General features: G+C 39.0%; 1 protein-coding gene across 2 annotated transcripts in view; it reads right to left on the bottom strand.

Annotated features, from left to right (window-relative positions):
• Positions 1-14,967, bottom strand: part of LOC143039924 (syntaxin-7-like) — a 216,983-nt gene that overhangs the window by 179,711 nt on the left and 22,305 nt on the right. For both annotated transcript variants that reach the window (XR_012967677.1, XM_076210315.1), the window contains exon 2: positions 12,945-13,074. Coding sequence is in view for 1 of the 2 variants with exons in the window: in XM_076210315.1 (XP_076066430.1) it covers positions 12,945-13,064 (120 nt within the window). In the remaining variant the exon portion in view is untranslated. The remainder of the gene's footprint in view (positions 1-12,944; positions 13,075-14,967) is intronic.

The raw sequence follows: 14,967 nt of genomic DNA, 5'->3' as shown, positions 1-14,967 counted from the left end.
TAGCCAATCTATGAATGCCTGCTTCTTCTCTTCTACACCTTTCTTTGCTTTCTCACCCCACCACTCACTACCCTTCCTTCTATTTTCTTCCGCCTTCCTTGTTCCACACACCATCTTTGCACACCTTATGACTCCCTCCTTGAAACATCTCCATTCCTCCTCCACTCCTAGTTCTACTCTATCCTTTACTCCCTCCCACTCCTCTCTCAGCTTCTTCTTATACTCATTCTCCTTTTTTTCTCATTTAAGCAACTCACTATAAGTACCTCCCTACCTTCTGCCCTTTTCCTCCTTCTCCACCTATTCTCCACTCTCAATTTACCTTCCACCAGAAAATGATCTGATATTCCCCCACTCTCTCCCCTTAGGACATGTACATCCTTAACTCTTCCTACCATACTCCTGGTCACCACTATATAGTCCATTAACCACTTCAGTACGGGACTTAAATCTCGCGGGCAGCAGCCAATGCCAGCCATATGACGTGTCGTAATAATACTCGCATCATAAAATATAGTCACCGCTTATATCGATCGTTCTCTCTTTCACCCGTGAATTTTGAAAACCACAGAGAATGGGATTCAGGGCGCATTTGGGAGAATGTAAAAACACAGGGGCGACTACAATAAATATAATCAAGACGCCGATATGGCAGCGTCGCGAATCCACTTGCTCCTCATGACGCCTACGTGTGCGGCACCGTATGGAAGGGGTTAATGCTCTATCTACCACCCTTCCATCCACCACCCTCTCCCATGTGTATTTATGCTTGACTTTTTTCCTAAACACTGTATTTGCTATCACCAACTACACATTTAGTAACTCCCTAAAATACTCTGCCCATCTTTCCCTTACTGCCTTCTCTTCCATTATCATCTCTCCATCTGCACTTTTTATCTTTTCTTCTCTACTTGATTCACCTCCTCTTCCTCGCCCATGGTCCTTATTTTAGGACCGACAACATTTTTACCTATTATAAAAATAAACCTTATCCCCTAATCTTTTTATTTTTTGGTATTGATAAAATAACCTATCTTCTCCCTTACAGGCATATAAATAATTTATACTTGCAATCCCTTTCCTTGGAATATAAACAAAAAGGACAACATCTTGGCGGTAAGTAGCAGAATTGCTTTACTCAAGTTTGAAGTTCGTTTTCACACAGTAATAGGTGCTTGATTTTTCTGAAACTCATACATCTTATACATGTATCTATCTAGTTTCCTAGTATAGTATTGAAAACATGTAGTTCATATTCATTGTTTAGCTAGACGACTAGATACATTGGTCCTTAAAAAAGGACCATGGGCATAGTATGGCCAAAAAAGTCCATTTTCTATGATAACGCAATTAGAGAGAAAATGTTTTTTATATGTATGTGTCACTGGAGAGTGACAATGACATAAAAAAAAAGTCACGTGGAGTGTATGACTACAAGTCTGACCAAGAAAATGGAATTTTCTTTCTAAAGTGGAATGACAATAGCTTAGTTACCATTGGCAGTAATCACCAGTCCTTTACCCCAGTTGGGTCTGCTAAACGGTGGAGCAACAAAGAGAGGAAACATATCAATGTCCCCCAGCCTCACCTCATTGCCATGTATAACAAATACATGGGAGGAGTTGATCACCTTGACTGGCTGACCCAGAAATATCGGATTGGTGTGAGAGGGAAGAAATGGTACTTCAACCTATTCACTAACTTGGTTGACACTGCTGTTGTGAATGCTTGGATAATCAGCACAATCATCTCAGGAACTAAAACATCTCTCTTGGACTTCAAGCGCTCCATTGCTAGGTATTATCTACATAAGACCTCTCCTTCAAAACCTAAGCAACCAGGGCGCGTGAAGAAGATGACTGGAAAAGTGCTTCCCGATATAAGCTTTGATGGTACAGGACACCGACTTGAAAGAACAGAGGGAGGAAAACAAAGGAAATGTGCACAGTGTAAGAGGAAAGTAAGCAAGCAGTGTGTAAAGTGCAATGTGGGACTTCACATGGGAGACTGTGAAAATCAATGGCATACCTACAGTGAAAATGGTGCATAACAACCTTATGTATAATTATGCATAATATACATATTCTCTATTATACCCATGTATAATTTAGCATAATTAAGGAATACAGAAAGTTGGATGGAAATGATTTACTTTCATATAAGTCTTAGGTTCAAGGTGGCTAAATTTCAACTTTTTCTGGTGCCCATGGTCCTAAAATAAGGACTTGACTTTAAAATTGTATATATTGACTATGAATAGTGATTTTTCAATTTTATATGCAATTATGTTTTTCTTGCAATAAAAACTATTGGAAAAAATCAGAATTTCATTGAAAAAAAAATTGGGCTCTAATGGGTTTATTTCTTTCCAAAACATCTCTATTACTTTCAATATTTTCTGTCATGCTCTTACCCCATTTCACATCTGCTCTCCTCTTTGCCTCCTTTACCCTGTGCTTTACTTCTCTTCTCTTTTCTTTGTACCTCTCATATGACTCCCTTGTCCTATTTTGTAACCAATCTCTGAAAGCTCCCTTCTTCTCTTCTACAACCTTCTTTGTTTCCTCATCCCACCATTCACTACCCTTCCTTCTATTTCCTCCTGTCCTTCTTGTTCCACACACCATCTTTGCACACTTTGTGACTCCCTCCTTTATCTTATGCTTAACTTCCTTTCTCTTTACTTTGTATCTCTCATACAATTCCCTCGTCCTAATTTGTACCCACTCTATGAATGCCTGCTTCTTCTCTTTTACACCCTTCTTTACTTCCTCATCCCACCACTCACTACCTTTCCTTCTATTTCCTCCTGTCCTTCTTGTTCCACACACCATCTTTGCACACTTTGTGACTCCCTCCTTGAACCATCCCCATTCCTCTTCCACTCCTAGCTCTACTCTATCCTTCACTCCCTCCCACTCCTCTCTCAGCTTCTTCAAAGGATTACAAAGGATTACAAAGGCAAAGCATGCCGACAGGAGACCTTTTGATCCATATCTAGGTCGGATGCAAAAAAAAAAAAAAAAAAAATCATATTAATAATAAATTAAAACTATAACAATGTAAATAACAATTAAAATACATAAATAAATGAATTGGTATAGTTGAATAACAAACAAACAGGTAAATAGTAAATGATAATAAATTGACATATAACTAATAATAAATGAAAATCAGACAGACAAATTATAACAAAACAAAAACAAATAATATAACATAAATTATAATAATTACAGCATCTTACTTAGGTATTTATCTAAATGATTCTTAAAGCTTCGAACTGAACTACATTGCACTACCTGTGCAGGAAGTTTATTCCATTCATTAACTACACGGTTGGCAAAGTTGTTTCTACCTACTTCCAAATTGAATCTATTTCCGGACAGTTTGAGACCATTGTTTCTTGTCTGATTCTCATTCAATGTGAAAATTTGGTCACTTTTGATGTTGTCAATTCCCTTTAAAATCTTAAAGACCTGTATCAAGTCACCTCTGAGTCTACGCTTTTTTAGGGAAAACAGATTCATGTGCTTAAGTCGATTTTCGTATGATTTATTTTTGATATTTGGAATCAGTTTTGTGGCTCGCCGTTGTACTTTTTCCAGTCTGTCAATGTCTTTAATGTACTCCTTCTCCTTTTCCTTTTCATTTAAATAGTTCACTCTAAGCACATCCCTACCTTTTGTCCTTTTCCTCTTTCTCCATCTATCCTCCACTCTCAACTTACCATCCACCAAAAAATGATGCGATATTCCCCCATTCTCTCCCCTTAGCACATGTACATCCTTAACTATTCCTATTATACTCCTATATACCACTACATAGTCCATTAACGCTCTATTTACCACCCTTCCATCCACCACCCTCTCCCATGTGTACTTATGCTTGACTCTCTTCCGAAACACTATATTTTCTATCATCAATTCTCTAAACACATCACCATGAACTCTCAACTACGATTCTTTCATGGAACTCCACATTTTCCAACCACTCCATCAATTGGTTCCTTTCCTACTCTAGCATTAAGGTCTCCCAATACTACTACATTGACGTTCCTCCCTAATCCCTCTATGTACTCATTTAAATCTATCCAAAAAGCCTCCCTTTCTTCTGCACTCTTCTCACTACCAGGCCAATATGCACTTACAAAAACCCACATCTCCTTTCCCAGTTTCACCTTCATCCACATTATCCTTGAAGAAACCTTCTTCCACTCCACTACACATTTACCTATCTCTTCACTTACTATAGCCACCCCTTCTCTCCCTCGCCCTGTCTTCACTCCTGAGAACCTCCCAACTATACTCCCAAACTCACACTCGCCCATCCCTCTCAACTTAGTTTCACTCAAAGCCAACACATCCATCTTTCTTCTCACAAACATACTACCTATCTCTTCCCTTTTACTCTCATCTGTACCACATCCACGCACATTAAAAGATCCAAACCTTAGGGTGCTGGTTGGAAAACTACTAGACCCTCTTATGCATTTACTTTTTTTAGGAATGTCCCCTGTGGGGCTACAGGGAGAAGGATGCCTGGTCCCAATCACCGTTCCTTTTTCTCGCCTCTTATGATCCAAGTGGGAATACTTGGTGGCAGCATTCTTTTCTCCCCACCACAGGGTAGGCAAAACATGGATATGAAATTCAGAGAAATGGTACAGGACAGTAACAAGGGGTTGGGGGACAGCATAACATAGGGACAGTAGCAGTATAATAAAAAGTTTCATAATTTCTCTGTGAGCAGAGTCCTCCTCTATCACAGACAAAATGATGTGTGGCTCTGGTCCATAGGGGCACCCCATATAGACCCTAAAGTATCAACTGCATGCTACTTTCCCATAGCAACATGCAGCCAATACCCCAGACTTTGAAAAGGCTTTTGACAGTAGACAGGAAAGCTCTGTGGGAAGTATTGTATATATATGGAATTAGGGGAAAGCTGTTATGGACAGACAAGAGTTCTTATAAGAGTATTTGAGCCTGTGTTAGAAATGAAAATGTAGGTAAATGTGGGCTGTATCAGGGCTGTGTCATGTTGCCATGGATGTTCAATGTGTACATGAATGAGGTGGTACAGGAAGTAAATGTGAGGCAGGGGATTGGAGAGGGTTAAAGATAGTGGAGAGAAGTGGGAGATGTGTCAGTTGGTGTTTGCAGATGACAATGCACTTGTGGCAGGGTCAGAGGAGGGCTTAAGGGGGTACGCGACACCTGGGGGCGTGAATTTGGTCAAGATATGGCATTTTTCAAAACTGTGTTAAAAATGTTCGTATACCACTTAGAAATAAATCCCGACAAATAATTTTCCAGCCGCGCGCAATTTAAAGGTCCTGGGTGAGGTTTAAAGGGACAGATTTAAAGGCGCAACCCACACTAGAGGGAGGCGTGCCACTTAGGACCTTCAGGCGCAGCGAATAACGTTGAAATTTGATTGAATTTACACTCGCCCAGTGTATCAACGGCCAATACGATTGTGGAGGGGAAGGGAGGAAGGTGGAGGGAGAATATTTCGCCAACTTTGTGCGAAACTAAGCGTTAGTTCCCGGCTAGCTCTGAAAAGGGAAGTACGCATGTCTCATGAGCTCTCATTGCAATCTATTACTTTAGCTAGTACATATTAGTCTTAAGTACAGTCATCATGGGTAGCAAAAAGAACAAAAGAACATCACAATGACAAAAAACAGCAGTTAAAGATGGCAAGCAGTCAAAGACGACTAAAGATCTCACCACCTCTCACTCCACCACCGCCCTCACCTGCACCTCTGTGACGGTGACAGAGGTAAAGGACAACATTAGACTAAACAATTCAAAGAGGAAGATTAAATCCAAAGAAGAAAGCAAGAGGAAAAAGATCAAGGCTATACAGGAAGAAGAAAGAAGAAGGGACATCATATGATGCTGGAGGGGGTGCCCTACCAACATAGATTGGCAAGGGGAATCTGATGAGGAAAGAGAAGGCGCCCACTACTGGAAAATAAACCTCTTTCCAATGATTTAGATACCCTGAAGACCCCCAGCAGAGAGGTTTCATATGAAGAAACCGCCAAAGGTGCAAAAAAGCAAATTATATGATGTTGTCGTCTGTGCGCCGTCACTACTGTGACATACTTATACTTTAGTTTTTCAGTATTTAAAGTACTTATAATTAAAATATGTTGATAATGTTTACTGTACTTACTTATTATATAATAAGAATTAAGCCATGAAAAAATCAGTCAAATTGGTGAAACTATAAGCAAGTTACAGATATATTCATATTTCAAGTTGCCATATCTCCGTTCGATATTTTTCTACTTTTTTTTAATCATAAAAAATCTAATATACATCAGATTTAGATGAAACTTACAGGGAATATTACTTTTAGTAACTGCTAGGGCCGATCATTCGAATATTTTGAATAGGATGAGAGAGTTCGGAGTAATAATGGAAACAAGAGCAAAAAAATTGAATTTTTCACGATTTTTGCCAGACATTAAAATTGAAATGCCTGTATGCAAACGTATAAAGGAAATTGTTCAATTACTCAATGACCAGCCCTAGGTGTGCCTACTGACTAATCATAGCCAAAATATAAAACAAATTGGTCCACGTATTATGGTGCTGTGCACTTTTAAATGTCGCTACTGGTATACGTACATGTGTACATGTGTACATACATCATTCTGCTTCACCTAAAATGTAGGCAATATGGATACCTATTTACCTGAGAAGTTTCAGCTCTTTACTCTAAATATTTTAGAAAATGACCTCCAGGTGTCGCGTACCCCCTTAAGGCAGTGATGGAGTTTGGGAATGTGATATGAGACACTTGAAGGTAAATGTGAATAAAAGTAAGAGGATGAGATGTACAAGGGGAGAGGATGGCAGCAAGCTGGAAGTCTTAAAAGAGAGAGGCTGGAGGAGACAGTTTTAAGTATTTGGGGTTGCATATGGCAGGAAATGGAGGAGTGGAGGTAAATTGCAGACTGAAAGAAACAAGCAAATGTCTCAGGGGATTGAAAAGTGTCATGAAAAATAAGCATTTGGGAATGGATTCAAAGAGGTTATATGAAGGGGTGACTGGATATGCAACTGTATTGGGCTGAGACTTGGAATTCATTAGAAGAAAGAATTTTAAATATGTTTGAGATGAAGTCTATGAGAAGTATGGTAGGGGTTACAAGGTTGAAGTGAGAAATGAGGAGAGGAGATCAGGGTGGTAAATGAGCTAGTGGATAGGGCTGATGAAAGATTACTGGGATGGCTTGAACAAATGGAAAGATTGAGTGAAGAAAGATTTGCATTTGGGGTGTGGAAAGCAGAGATGGAGTAAACTTGAGGGGACAACCAAGTATGAGATAGATGGATGAGCTGAAAGAAGCTTTGAGCAAGAGGGGAATGTATGTTGAGCAAGGAGGGGAGAAGGCAGGGGATAGGGATGAGTGAAGAATGGCTGTGTATGGAGATTTTGATACAGCCCAAAGGGATTTTTTCCCCGTCTTCTCTATTTTCTATGTTGAGCAAGGAAGGGAGAAGGCAGGGGATAGGGATGTGGAGAAAATAGTTGTATATGAATATTTTGATGGAGCCCAAAGGGATTTCTCTCCATCTTCTCTAATTTCCACACGAGGGAATGGAGATGGGGGGAGGGTTGCCATGTACCGTATTTTCCGGCTTAAAATGTGCATCGGTTTATAATGCGCACCCATGCACTTCGTTATCTCAGTACACAGATAGCGCGCACCGACGTATAACGCGCATCCCCGATCGCATTTGTCTATAACGCAGTTTTACCTCGGTATTGATATCATGTGAACGAGGTTACATGGAGAAGTACTTTTCATTGGCTAGAGCCACCGCTGGGAAATCTGTTGATTTGTCACTAAATTAAGTGTCGGTTTAGGCATCAATCAGGACACAACTAAGAAAAAGTCGGAACTACATGTATCGGTATATGACTCATGTTGTGCGTTGGTCCCTTATTACTTTGTAGCTTAAATAGTTTGTAGGAAATATGATCTAAAAAAAGTTTATTGAAAGTAAAATATACAGAAAAATTTTGGGATTTTTACAGAAAATGTTCATTTTATATCTTGAGGAAATAATTCGTCTTTACCATTTTTTATTTAATACTGAAACAAACTACAGACTGTTTCGTTTTAGCTTTGAACCTGCAATGACAGTGATGAAATAGGACAGTCTCTCATCGAGGTGACGTTTAGTTAATATAACTCCCGAAAGAGGGTGTTGTAGTAAGGTGTTTGACACGAGTTTATGAACGGCCGTAACGGAATTTGTACCATACCTAAAGTGAAGCAACAAAGCCAACATAAAAATTCAAACTATGCTGTGAACATGGGCAAATATCATGAATATTGATCATGTTTCATGGTGTTTAGGCCTATTTAAGCATGAAAAATAAGATTCGATAGATACCTACCTATACCAAATATTTATATACGGTAGCCCATGCTGGCGTATTCTTTCATGTCACCATGGCTGTTCTTCTTGTTCTCACAGAACGTCACGGAGAAGTGTGCCGTCCCGACTTTGTGACGGCCAACATCGTCACGTTGTTGTGAAAAAAATTACACACACAGCCGCAGAATTTTTATCGTAGGCCGTAGACAATGCGCACCACCGGATAACGCGCACCCCCCATTTTTAGGCCCTTCCAACGGAAAAAAGTCGCACACTATACGCCGGAAAATACGGTAAGTGAAGTGGCCTTGCTGTGGATGTGCTGTGTCTTGCTGCATTGCATCTGATGCAGGTAGTGGGCAGGTGACAAGGATGACCCTAAATCCACAAAGAGCTAAGATAAGAGGGAAACAAGGATGGTGGATAGGAGTGGAAATGTGCCTTTGACTTGGCTACCTCCTTGATAAGGGGGAAGCCCTTGGTATGTAGAATAGAATAGATAAATACAACTAGGTAAATACATATCAAAACACCTCACAGTGAAGGCAAAAACTTTGAACATCAGTAAAAACATTCATAATTTTTTATAAATACCTGCATTCAGGACACCAACCACTACAGAAAGAGCACCAACTCAGGATATGCCTAGCCACAAAATCAAGTTGTCTCTGATACAATTATCATACAGAAGGCACTGTATACCTCATCCTAAACTGCCCTACTGTTACCTTACCCAGACAACAACACAATACAGTATCTCTTCTCTGAGTGAATTGTGGACTAATCCAGTGGCCAGCAACAGTTACCTAGAAACTGCGAGTCTCCTGTAGGAGAGAAATGGTACAACAGATTGGTATAAGCAACTCATTAAGAACTTAACTATGCATCCACAGCATGATATCCAATGAATATGAAAACTGACAAACATCCACCAATAGAACATCATTTAGAAATCAAAATCCTTCCCATATAGGGATACATAAGAATGATTGGCACATAGTTCTCTGAGTCTCTGAATCCACTTTCCCTCACATCACATTACACAAAACACACCAAACACAGCTTAAGAGCAATCCTAGCAGTATTCTACTTAAGGGGGTATGCAACACCTAGGGGTCATTTTCTAAACTATTTAGAGTAAAGAGCTGAAACTTCTCAGGTAAATAGATATCCATGTTGCCTACATTTTAGGTGAAACAGAATGATGTATGTACACATGTACATATACCAGTAGCGACATTTAAAAGTGCACAGCATCATAATATGTGGACTAATTTCTTTTATATTTTGGCTATGATTAGTCAGTAGGCACACCTAGGGCCGGTCATTGAGTAATTGAACAATTTCCTTTATACTTTTGCATACAGGGATTTCAATTTTAATGTCCGGCAAAAATCGTGAAAAATTACATTTTTTTGGTCTTGTTTCCATTATTACTCCTAACTCTTTCATCTTATTCAAAATATTCGAATGATTGGCCCTAGCAGTTACTAAATGTAATATTTTCTGTAAATTTCATCTAAATCTAATGTATTTTAGATTTTTTATGATTAAAAAAAAAAGTTTAAAAATATCGAACGGAGATATGGCAACTTGAAATATAAATATATCTGTAACTTGCTTATAGTTTCACCAATTTGACTGATTTTTTCATGGCTTAATTCTTATTATATAATGGATAAGTACAGTAAAAATCATCAACATATTTTAATTATAAGTACTTTAAATAATGAAAAACTAAAGTATAAGTATATCACAGTAGTGGCGACGCACAGATGACACCATCATATAATTTGCTTTTTTGCACATTTGTCGGTTTCTTCATATGAAACCTCACTGCTGGGGGTCTTCGGGGTATCTAAATCATTGGAAAGAGGTTTATTTTAACCAGCAGTGGGTGCCTTTGGAAGTGAATCCTCTCTTACTCCACGAATCATCGATAGTAACTTTTACTTCGGGTAAAGTTGGGTCTTCCTTTTCTAATCCTGCATGTACATGTTCCCTTGTTTTTTTCCAAGAGTTCCTCATACTTCTTTATGCTGGTCTCTATAATATGATGGCAAAGTTTACTAAACGTCTTGTGATGTATCATTTTCATGTTCATTGCCATGCACATTTTCTGTACTGCAACATCCCCAGAGTAAGCCGGCCTCCACAACTCTGTTATGTATTTTATAACTTTCATTTCTACCGCCTGGTGAAGTACACCATTTGCTCTTTTCAGAGCACAACTTTCATTCTGCCTGAAATGTCTTCACCATTCCACATTCTCCTATCACTTCAACATACATCTTCTCACCACACTGGCATCTAACAAGCGAATTTATCCACGGCAAAAAACTGCTCTTCTCCACAATCATAAATTCACATTCATTCTTATCTCCCCTCTGTACAATTTCATAACTAATATCTAATTTTCTTGCTGTATTCGAGATGAATAAAGTACTTGATGGTGTAGAACCTGGCTACATATGTTGAGAGAGGTGGAAGTGAGGGCAGTGGTGGAGTGAGAGGTGGTGAGGTCTAGGCTAGTCATCTTTGACTGCCATCTTTAACAGTTTTTTTTTGTCATTGTAGATGTTCTTTTTGCTACCCATGATGACTGTACTAATGAGTAATATGTACTAGCTAAGGTAATACACTCACTATCCGAGTTACGACCTAGATCGGTTCCGACCAACTGGTCATAAGTCGAAACGGTCATAACTCGGACCGTATAACATTCGAGGTGTATACTCAAGGACATATGATGCAGAGCGTAAATCCACCTCAAATGTTTCGCTTGTGGCCTCATTGTAGAACATTCTCAGTGTATGCAAAATATCCAATACTCTTTGATTGTTATACTAAATAATAGATTAATAATAATAAATTAATAGGATAGAGTAAAGAAAGAAAATATATTACACAGGATTCTTATTAGAGACTGAAAATACAAATTAACACAGATACAAAATATAAAAAATAGAAAATATGCATGTAAAAAAAAAAAATTAAAATCCACTTTTTGTTTGCACATCATCTACACTTTCTTCGTGCGTACGGTCGAGGGAAAGATCAGGTAGTAGGTCTGGGGAGGTACCATGGGAATCCGTTGGTATCCGCTGGTCGAGGTATAATTAATAAAAAGAGGTTGAAGTAATAAAGGCTTAATAACATTTGAAATAATTCCCTCAAATGTACATGAAAACAAGTACAAGATTCGCTTCTATGCACTGGGCTCAATCGTCGCCTCCCATGCGAAAACGTTCGGTCTCTCTTCGTAAGAAAAGAACGATAATCATAGCATAACGTTATTTCATCAAATAAATATTTTATGCATGGAATAGTACAGTGAGATATATTGTCTTGTTGAATATATAAGATATTATACTTCAGAACTCTAGGAATATCATAGACTTGGGTTAAAGCTATTTGTATCCATGTTCGTACACTACAGCTTTCGACTTTCGACCAATAGAGAACTCGAACCAGAATGAAAAGTACAAATGCAGGACTACTGTAAACCGACTCTCTGTCTTGGCTTTCGGGGAAGCGTGTATCACCGATCTGGCAAAACTGCTCTTTCTGACCATTCCCACCTGCCCTGATTATCGGTGGGAACTGGGAATCGAAATACGGCATAATATCAATTCCAGTAAAATTATGGTATATGGTAGACATCGTATGGTAGATGGTAGACACACACTAAATTATGGTAGAAATACCATAATTATGGCAGACAGCGCAATCTTGGTGAGATGCTGTGCTGTGCTGCCGTAACTGTCGTACGGGATGCTGGACGCCACGTGCAAACGTACAGTAAACCAGTAAACTCATAATATGTGCATGTAGGCATCTGCTGAATGTGGTCGTAAGTACGGGTGGACGTAAGTCGCACAGGTGGTAACTCGGATAGTGAGTGTATATTGCCAGGAAAGCTCATGAGACATGCGTACTTTTTCTTTCAAAGCTAGTAGGTAACTGACGTCCAGCTGAGCTCTAAGTTGGGAAGAGCTATCCCTCCACCTTCCTCCCTTCCCCTCCACCCTCATACTGGCCGTTGAAGCATTGGGCGAGCGTAAATTCAATCGAATTTCAACGTTATTCGATGCGCCTGAAGGGCCTAAGTGGCACGCCCCCTTCTAGTGTGGGTTGCGCCTTTAACTCCGTCCATTTAAACCCCTGCCCAAGACATTTAGATTGCGTGCCGCTGGAAAATTATTTGTCGGGATTTATTTCTAAATGGTATACAAACATTTTGAACACAGTTTTGAAAAATGCTATATCTTGACCAAATTCACCCCTCCCCAGGTGTCGTGTACCCCCTTAAATATCTACAATAAACAACCCTGAGTACTCCACAATATTATCAAGGCATAATGGAAACATCTGTTACATTTTTCATTTATCCAATCTTATCAGACTACCAAAGCCCTGTCCAGACTTTTTCAATGATAAAAATCACTTCAAATGGAATGAACACATTGGTGCCTAATTCCTATAGCAGTATGTGAGCATAGAAGAAACAGAAAATACATGACATTGGGTTACATTTACCTTAAAAAATTCTGTAGATGTGTTTCCTGATTCAAAGCCAACAGAGGGGCTGTCAATGGACCCATAAGATCGTTGACCCCCACCATGGTCACTGCCAAGCCTTGTATAGCCTGATGCCATTTTCCTCTATCTGTAAATTCACATGTAACATCAATTCCTGGACAACACAAAAAATATGTAAAGGAAGGTAATAAATCTAGTGATATATTCATACATTTAGATAAACATAATTATCCAGTTGATTGGAACAATGCCCAAGCCATCAGTTTTAGTAACATTACTAATTAACAACAGAAAGAAAACTGGGAAAAACTAACAAACAGAACAGATAAATAGTGACAATGGAACAATGTGGAGAACAGTAAAAATCATAAAAAAACTCAAAACTGAATCGCTCCACAACCCATGTAGTAGTTGCAATGGCCTAAATAGCAATGTGACATCATTAACCACTTCCATACGGTGACGCCTACGTAGGCAGCATGAGGAACAAGTGGGTACTCGATGATGCCGACGTCGCCATCTTGATTATATTTATTGTAGTCGTACCTACGTAACTTTCATTCTCTCTAAACTGGCTTCATCATATTTTCTATGGTTATCAAAATACACGGGTGAAAGAGAACAAACGATTGAGCACTGACTTTACTTTTTATAATGCGATTATTATGACGCAACATCGCATGTCGAGCAGCTAATGCTGCCAGACGTGCGATGTGCCCCGGAGTGAAGAGGTTAATAGGCATTTCTTCAAAACTAGCTTCAAGTCCATTATAAGAACACAGGAACATAAGAATAAAAGAGACTGCAAGAGATCATAGGGCCTACACTAGGCAGTTCCATGTCCATTACCACCTATCATCCCCATCCACAAAGTTATCTAGCCTTCTCATTAACTACTCTATTGGTAAACTAATTCGTGCCCATTTCCTTCCAAAATCTAAATTTGTCCATTTCAAATCCATTAGACCAAGTCCTGCCCTGCTGCCTTAACCACTTCAGTACAAGTCAAATTCTCATGCACAGCATCGGCTGCCATATGTATGATGGATCACACTACTCACATTATAAAGTCACTGCTGTATCACTCATTCTCTTTTATTCTGAGCAATAATAAACACTGAAAATATGATCAAACCAGTTCACAGAATCCAGGGGTAGCTCATGTACAACTAAAAAAAGAATATGTAATCAAGACACCGATGCCAGCATCCTCGTGTACCCACTCACACCTCATGACACCTATGTAGGTGTCATCATACTAAAGAGGTTAATATGAAGACAATCACTGCATCACCTTTGTTAAAGCCCTTGACCCATTTGAACACTTCTATTAGATCATCGTGCACTCTATATCTTTCCAGAGTGTAAATCAAGGTGCCTAAGCCTATTCTCGTAAGGTAAATTTCTGAGCCCATGTATCAATTTGGTCTCCTATGTACTGATTCTAATGAATTATCCTTTTAAATATGTGTCAAATATTCGTCCACACATTAGCTTCCTGATGTATGATGATGCATCATAATATGCATGTTATAAAATATAAAGTTACAGCTGTTATACTTGTTCTCTTTCACCCAGAATGTTTATAACCACAGAAAAGTGATGAAACCTGTTCACAGAATATGGGCTCACTCAGCTACAACTACAAAATAAATGTAATTAGGACACTGACATCTGCATCCTCATATACCCACATGTCTTATGACACCTATGCAGGCATCATCATATTCTAGGGGTTATCCATTCTTTAGGAGACCAAAACTGTACTGCATAGTCAAGGATGGGTCTAATGTCAGAGAGTGATAACCAACTCAGCACTTTTATTTGTAACCAACCTAGCAATGAAAGCTATAGCTCCGTTACCTCTATTGCTGATGCTAATGCAGTTTCCTGGATTTAAGGTCAGGACTCACTAGTACTCCAAAGTCTATTTTCATACAGTTTTCTCTAAAAAGTTGTTACCAAAGATATATCTGCTTTCTAGGTTGTGTACACAATGCACATTGTTTAACACAATGCA

Source organism: Oratosquilla oratoria, chromosome 27 (assembly GCF_046742065.1).
Source record: "Oratosquilla oratoria isolate Oo_2021 chromosome 27, ASM4674206v1, whole genome shotgun sequence".
Taxonomy (NCBI): Eukaryota; Metazoa; Arthropoda; class Malacostraca; order Stomatopoda; family Squillidae; genus Oratosquilla; species Oratosquilla oratoria.
The sequence above is the reverse complement of the archived record's forward strand: the minus strand, read 5'-3'. Positions and strand labels throughout refer to the sequence as shown.